Source organism: Euprymna scolopes, chromosome 13, assembly GCF_053919585.1.
Source record: "Euprymna scolopes isolate OS-2025 chromosome 13, ASM5391958v1, whole genome shotgun sequence".
NCBI lineage: Eukaryota > Metazoa > Mollusca > Cephalopoda > Sepiida > Sepiolidae > Euprymna > Euprymna scolopes.
This window is the reverse complement of record NC_136494.1, coordinates 41,262,720-41,271,204: the sequence shown is the minus strand read 5'-3', so window position 1 is coordinate 41,271,204 and position 8,485 is coordinate 41,262,720. Positions and strand designations below refer to the sequence as shown.

Genomic DNA, 8,485 nt, shown 5'->3' with positions numbered 1-8,485 from the left:
TGAAGGAAACTTAAACTGAATTTCACCCAGAGGATTCAATAAAACTCACATTTAATTAAAGTTATTGAAACTCATTTTTTTTTTTTTGTTGTTGTTGTTTTTTAAAGATTTTTGGTAGATTTGTACATTAACACCTTCAGTCCTCCTCAAACACATATATATAAAAAAGAAATTCTACATTTTTTTAGGCGATTACGTGTTAATACCTTGAAAAACCTGATTGAAAGACCCCCCCCCCCAAAAAAAAAAATATTTTAGAATTAACGGGGGGTCAGTTTATATATGAAATTTAATGTAAAATGATCTCTATTTCTGCGTCATTTTAACTTTTGGGGACAGTCAACCAAAAATATTTTTACCACCTAAGTCCGACTGGTAAGGTCGTAAAACCACACGTAATCGTCTCAAATATAGAATAACCCTTCCCTAAAAACATACAGAATTTATCTCCTGTAAGAAAGGAATGGTTAACTCCCTTAAAACACTACAAAGGGGGGGGGGTCATTTTGAGTTAAATTTATATGCAAAACTGATATCTCTCTATAAATTCTAAAATAACTGTTTTAAGCGTGTTCACACGTAATCGCCTAAAAAAGTAGAATCTCATAATGGAAGTGGAAGTGGGGTACTAAGCAGGGTAATTTTCATTAATACTGAATTTCTTCAATTAATTTTACATCTTTCAAAGTAGCTTGTGTTTCTATGGTTATACTTCCGGCCAATGACTTCCGTTTGTGTAGTGTCGGTAAATAACATCTCCTACCGACACTTGTTCAACAGGTGAAAGAAAAAGCCATTATACAAGTAATGTAAGTTGCTTTTATCTTATATCAAACCTTTATAATGCACAATTCTGAAATATAATTCAAAGTTTGATTTAAAAAAAAAAGTAAGTATTAATTAAATTAAAATATGCTTAGAAGTTATCCGTTAGAGACAGACGCAGCGATTTTTGCTATTGTTTCTGTTGCTATGGTTATGATTGTCAAATCCGCGTGTTTTATTTAAGTTGCAAAGTTTGTAATTAAATTATTTTTCGTTCGTAACAAACCCACAAATGTTTATGACCTCATAAGAGCACTCTTTTTGTAAATGTTCATTTTCTTTTATAAATTGCATTGAAAAATACTGTTACGTCATTTTGTCATTATTTGTAATTGCGAAATTAAAAAAAAATCTTTCGTTCAAATTGATTTATTTAACAAATATAAACGACAACAACGACAATTAAGCAAATAAAAATAAATAATTCCTGTTTCGTTCGTATTTATTGCTGCGTCAATTTCTTAAAAACTAAATTTAATTATTTATCGTTATTTATTCGCATTCGTGTTATTTTTATTTTGTAAATTTGTTTTAAAGTACACTAATGAGAAGAAGGAGCAGCCAAGTAAGTGTATTTCTTTAAATTTTATCAAGTTTTCCAGTTGAATGGTAAAACAATAAAAGTAGCAAATATAATCCGGTATTTTTATTAATTTTTTTTTTTTTAATTCCCATCCCCGTCTCCAAACCGCCCACCCTCTTAAAAAGTTTGTAAACGGGAGCGATTCCATAAAATGACGCATTATTCATATTATAGGAGGTCTGTAGCAGCAAGTCTTGGGATTATATATCGGAAAAAAACAGTTGGAAATAAGTCATACACCGTCCATTATGACTATGAAGTTCCTACATAGCCTATGTACCCAAAAAAACTGAGCTGTTAAGCCAGATATGGACAAAAAGGAGAAAGTAGCAACCCTAATTGAAGTGTCCCTAATGATGCTGGCCTTAACAGAGCTGAGAGCGAGAAGATAACGAAATATCAAAGGTCTTATGTACGATATGAAAAGAAAATTGGAATCTTAAGAAGATTACCATAATTCCAGTAATTATAGGAGCAACCGGATTTGTGAAAAAGAATTTCAAAAGCTACATAGCAAATATACCCAATGAACCAAGTGCAAGAGAAATGCAAACAATTACACTCAAAGGAACGGTTAGAATTTTAAAAAGATCTCTCGGTTAGAGTGACTGAAATAGTGGGTGAATATCCGGTATCTGGTTTAATACCCCCATCCTCATCAAAACAAAAAAAGGAATAAGAAAATTAAAACAAATGGAGATGAAAACATGCAATAATATATCGGGTAATGCTTTTATTCAATGCGTCATTCTAACTGATTGTGTAGATAACTGGTGATACATCAATTATTTGGTCTGGTAGCGAAGAATAACGTGGAAGCAAATTGCAGTTGAATTTGATTTCTCTACGAAAGACCCATAAACCAACCTGGCACAAAAGATTCAATAAATCAAATGTTAACTATATGAGCCCAAAAATAGCCCTCAATTTCAATACATTGTTGTAGTTTGTCAGCTTACCACTTTTATGTTTGTTAACAAAAACACACCGTCAGCTGAAACTCAACACTTCCGGGAATATATCATGACTACGTGTGTTAAAAATTAGCAGTGACCATTTTCAAACAACAAAGAGAAAACACAAAAGCATCATCTTTCACAAACTAAACAAAAACAAAGGACTGTTATCTTGAACCTAGATTAAAATAAGCACTAAAGACACTTTTAACTGTAAGTAATATGGTGCAAAATTAATTATAGTCATTCATTGTTTAGCAACACCATCAATGACCATAGAGCCTGCATGACGAATGGCTCTCCATAAAGCTTTCACAGCAAATCTCCAGTTCAGCTCGGGGGGGGGGGTGCAGGAGCACTCCCATCTCAACTTGATGAGAGTCAAGTCAGTGTTGTCGCCATGGGGACCAGGGGCGGCAGTATGCAATGTACACTCCACTCTTTACTGCTGCCTGCCTCCTGAGTCTCTTCTTCACAACCTGCCACTCCAGTTCCTGAATTCTTGAACCTGTTTCAATTTTAGCTTATTTCCAGCAACTCCAATTTACTCCTGTGGCTTCCAGCTCATTCTTGCAGCTTTCAGCAACTCCAGCTCACTCCGGCAGCATCCCCAGATTATTCCAGTGACTCTCCAGCTCACTCCTGCAGCTTCTATGGCCCTTGATGTCCGACTACCCGTACCAATGTCCACTGACATCCATCTGCCCATTCCAATGCCCACTGAGGTCCAGCTACCAGTTCCTCACAGACTCAAGAATTTCAACCTAGCAAGATCCCAAATCCATTGCCATACATTTTACCATTTATTTCTTGGTAAAAAATAAAACACAATTCATATCGTCTTAACCGATCATCTGTGTTTGTCATCCTCCTCTGCTATTGCCGTTATGTTTTTGTTTTGTGTCTACCTTTATTATTATGTATGGTTGATTGGCATGTTCACACCTTTCACCTTTCTACAACAACATCACTTAAGTTAAAAAAAAATTTTTTTTAAATCATACAGGTAAAATTTACCTTTTATCCCCATGCTGCTTGAAGAAATATAACAATAACATGTCAGCAATCTATTTTAGAGTGAGAATTCACTTTACTATATGAATTAGTGGAAAATAATTGCTTAGTTCTTGGCCACATATCATAGGACAGAACAAGTAACCATTTTTGTGTCTTTCCAAAATGGTCACTATTCAAAAAGAAATTTACTTTTGTTATTCAGAACTTTTATTTAAGATGTTCTTTTTTGCGTATTGCCATCCAATTTCTTTTTTTCACATCGTTTTGGTTGCTTTATTTTTTTTTCTAAAATTTTTTTATATCGTATTGGTTGCTTTTTTTTTCTAATGAAAAAATATGCCCCTTCCCTATTTTTTCTAGCAAAAAAAAAAAAGTAGGATTCTTAAAAAAACATGCTCATTTACAACAAGTCCAGAATGAGAATATCTAAGAAAACAAAAATAATTCATACAGTATTACTGGATGAGTATTTAATATTATCAGATCCTTCTTGGCTAAAAGAAAGATCCAGATCGTCCTCAATGGCTCAACATCCAAACATCACATTAATGCAGGTGTGCCTCAGATATCAATCCTCGAGCATTTATTATTCCTGATTTTCATAAAATATATCCCTGATGCAATCATGTCTGAGATAAGCATATTTGCCGATGAAACCTTGCTTTATTCTTGACATGAGGACAAATCAAACTTTCATATATCCAAGAAAATGGTTGAATCCTTAGAAAATAACTTCCAATTTGTAGTTGAATGAGGCTAAAATTGATAGTTATATTTGATGCTGTTAATAACAGTAAAATCCCACTCCTCACTGTAGAAGTCTCCAGATGCCTGAAGACATTTTACTCTAAAAGCTTCTTTTTTTAAACTGATTTCCTTTGTTATTCTCTCCTTGCTCCCTATTTCACTAACTGTATGAACATATAGAAATTTAAATGTAATGTAAACAAGTACCTTGCTGCACAAGTTCCAACTTCGAGTATCTTTAGTTTTTGGTTTTTAATTTTCACATTTGATGAAAGGCAAGAAAAAAAATCCCTCTGGATGATTTAAAATCTAGTGGCAAGTTTCTTGTGATTTTGGTAATGTTTAGTTTGTACAATGTTGATTTTTTTTTTTTTATATATACTAATGAGTCATTCTTATCAAGGCCAAAAGCCACAGCAGAAAAGGGTAAATGGGATGGAGGAATTGTCAATTGAATTATGAAAGGATTAAAAATGATAAAGAAAATGAATAAAATGTGATTACTGATGTTAATATAAATTATTTTATTTGTCATAGAAGTTTGGTCACATCTTTGAAAATATTCCATAAGGTTGATTTGAAAATATTAGAAAACCAACTGATGTTATGAAATATTTCATTAAATGATTAAAAATTTATCATTAAATGATTAAAATTTTGTTCTGAGACTTTCAGTGTAATACACCTTTTTCAAAGATGACTGGGTTTTTTTTTTTTTACTCTTCATTTTTCTGGTGGTGTTAACCTTAAGAAGTCAGCCCCCACCCCATGGAGAGAGAGAGGAAAGTATATGCACATACACATCGACTTAAGACTTATAACAACCATTAACAACACCGGAGGTACCCTTTTTTGAGGGACTGAGTCCTTAGGGTTAATACAACCAGAAAAATGAAGAGAAAGAGAAACTAAAAACCAATAATCTTGTTTGAAAAAAGTGTCTTTCACTGAAAGTCTCAGGAAAAAAAATGATTTTAATCATTTAATAAAATATTTCATAACATTTTTCATAACATGTTTTCTAATATTTAAAAATTATTTTGTTTTTAATTCAATCAATGATTTTTATTCTCTTGAAATAATTGAAAGAATCCATTATGATTGTAAACTATTGTATCCTTTCGAAATTTTATCTTCAAATATTGAAATAATTTCCTTTTGTTGTTTGCAATCTATTTCAGTCCCCAGTCATGTCGATCCTAAACGTCCTGGATCAAGTACACTTGGCTGGAGAAGATGAAGATGACTTATATTCAGGATACAATGAGTCTAATCCAATCTTTGATACACAGGTCTGGCATTTTATCTATTCTTTGTTTGATTAATATGAATTACAACCACCAAATTATCTGCCATCTGTTGGCCATTAATTTAGCTCTAAGTATTCTTTCTAAATCTTTCATTTACATATTTTCAATATAAATCTATTATACTTGAAAAAAATTCAAATTGACCTAATTACTTTTGATAAAAATTTGACATGTAGAAAGTAACAAAGAATTAACACTAATAACTCCCCAAATCTCATTCATATTTTAAAAGTATTTGGCTATATCTACTTGCTAGTTTAGTAGATTAATTTAAAGAATTATATTGAATCTTAATAAACATTGGAAATATTTTGAAAATGGGATCATCAAAATTAAGAACTGTTGTCATCGTTATTTTTATATTTGTGTCAGGACAAATGAAACCAAAATAATATGATAAAAGAAACAGAAATTAACAGTCGCACCTGATTTTTTTTTATTTAATGTATAACAAGTAAAATTATTCACACACGGCATAATCGTGTTGACATACAGTTTCTTGTTAGATCACTAAAGTTAAGCAATGTTGAGGCTGGTCAGTACCAGATGGGTGACTATTTGGGAATACCAAGTGACTGTATGTAGAACATTGACACTTCCCTGCAAGAACTTCCAAAACACAATGTCGTCATCTCCCCTAACCAGAATGTACATATGGCTGGGGACTGCTCGTGAATTTGATGTTCCTCAGACACTCCCTCCTTTGGGGGAAGCCAGTTCAACCTGCGTAGGGTTAATGCCATTGGCTAAAATTAGAATCATTCCACGTTAAATTAGCAAGCATGACCAACATGGATCTGTTTAAAATTTGATCACTTATAAATGTACATGCGAAAAATTAAATGGTGCCCATTTGCAGTGACATGTACAGGTCTAGTAATATCTGGAAGCAACTCCTTGACTGTATACTCCAAAGACTCGAATAAAAGCTCTAGTAATGAGAAATATCTTGAGAAAGAGAGACAGTTTGAATATGATTGGATGCCTCCTCTAATTCCTCTGCACATTATCTTCTCTTCTTCTATCTATCTATCTTCTATCTTCTTTCTTCTATCTATCTATATAAATAAAATGAACTCATTTTTTCCCGTCTGATTTTGACATTAATAGGATTAAAAATCAAGATATTTCATGCAAATATAATATGCACAAACGGCAGAACAATATCTGAGGTGTGTTATAGGCTTATTATTTCTCAAATTCCTCGATAATCTTAGATTTCTATACTTTTTCTGCTGAGAAGTCACGGCCAAAATCGGTTAAGATCAATGGAAGTGATAAAATATTTTCTCTCTAAAAAATTCCTCCTCCCCCTGCCACCACTTAACACCGTTTGGGGATCGTTCACAAGGAACAGTTGAGAAGAGAACACCGGTTTGGCTTCGTAGTTCTTTCATGTGAAGTTATTTAAAATCACTAAACTAAGCTGCAGTGCTCTGTGGCGTAGTGGTTAGAGTGCTGGACAATTTACATTATATTTTCACGTTCGCGCCGACCTACCGTAGTCGTTTTTTTTTGTTTTTTTTTTTCCTAAACAACTGGAATGGACTTTTCTTGGCGGCCGAACTGTTAACGTTGCAGATGTTTTTTTTTTTTGTTTTTTTCACACTTTATTTTCCTACTTTTACTCATGACTCCGGGTTTGATCCTTCCTACTTACCTACCATAACATTTTTTAAAACTCCCCCCCCGTCCCGGAAACAAACACTCGGGCAACGCCGGGTACCCCTGCTAGTTGTTTGATATCTCTTGGTTAAAGGGTTTCAAAGATGCGACCTTTAGCATGTGAATTTTTGTAGAAAATGGCAAAGTATAAAAATAAATATCTCAATTGTTGCTGCATGTGCAAAGCTCTTTTGCATGCTATTTTAAATATATTGATATATTTAATCTGATTTCTGCTACCTACGTTGTACGCTCATTATCACCCAATGTGATATCCAGCTTAGTCTGTCGGGGGTAGGGAGTGTTGGGTAGGGGGATGGTGAAGTTACAATAAAACGGCTACCTTAGTAATCTGAAAAAAAAAAAAAAAGGAAATTTAATGTAAGGGACTTAACTCACATTTTTAATTAAATGTTGAAATTGAATTATTTCCCTTACATTATCATAATCCCCCCCCCCCACCTTAATGTGTTTGCATGTTTCCCACCTATACGGCACTTACATATTATTTTTTTCTTAATTTAGTATTAATCTGATATTATTTATTAGCAAAGTAAAAAGTTAAAATTTTATTTATTTTTGCGTATAAGTGTTAAACTTGGAAAAACAAAAACAAAAACAAACTTAAAATATTATTGAATCTCAAGCAACGTCAGATAGGTACAGCTAGTTATGATAAAATAAAAATATTTTATTCTGATCATCTTAAATAGCACTTTGATCAAATCATTACCAATTATTAATTCTTTGTCAAGAGAAATGTTTAATTTTGAAAGTAATTCTCACCATATAATATCACAAACATCACAGAATGCACAGGATTGAAGCTGAGTGAGGCAGTCAAACATGCAGAGGACAGGGATGGATGAAGAGAACTGGTTGACAGATCATTTGTATCAACAGCAACCACCACGGGGCAGGTGAAGGAAGGATTGGACTATAATCACATAATGGACTTTTCTTTAACAGCACTTATCGTTATCATTCAATGATCTTGGCTCTTCAAGTACTAAAACGCCTTATGTTGACTTCCATTAAATTTATATTTTATGAATGGTAACGCATGCCAGTCACAACTGGTCAATGAATACTCTAATTTTAGCATGTACTTATTCTTTCTCAGGGAAAGATTTTCCATGCTAAACAAAGATGTTTTTTTTTATGATAAGTTAAGTCAAGACAATTTCCACAACTCGATCCAGGTTCTGACTTATCACATCTGCCACATAACCTCATGGATTTAGTAAATGATTTCTATATAGAACTGCAAAAACATCTTACCTCACCATTATATACAAGGATGTCATTTATTTCTATTTTTAACTACAGAAGCACAGTTAAAATACCATATTTCTTATAAATTTAATCAATAGTTTAATTTT

The 8,485-nt window shown here is 32.8% G+C and overlaps 1 protein-coding gene across 2 annotated transcripts in view; it reads left to right on the top strand.

Annotated features, from left to right (window-relative positions):
* Positions 1-674: 674 nt before the first annotated feature.
* LOC145291985 (intraflagellar transport protein 88 homolog) overlaps positions 675-8,485 on the top strand; it is a 129,913-nt gene continuing 122,102 nt past the window's right edge. Inside the window, exons 1-2 of one of the 2 annotated variants that reach the window (XM_080137943.1) lie at positions 675-809; positions 5,310-5,420. In XM_080137943.1, the coding sequence (XP_079994069.1) occupies positions 5,319-5,420 (102 nt within the window). In that variant the 5' untranslated portion in view covers positions 675-809; positions 5,310-5,318. Of the gene's footprint in view, positions 810-1,228; positions 1,391-5,309; positions 5,421-8,485 lie in introns of those variants that run through there. The other variant, XM_080137942.1, reaches the window with a different exon arrangement.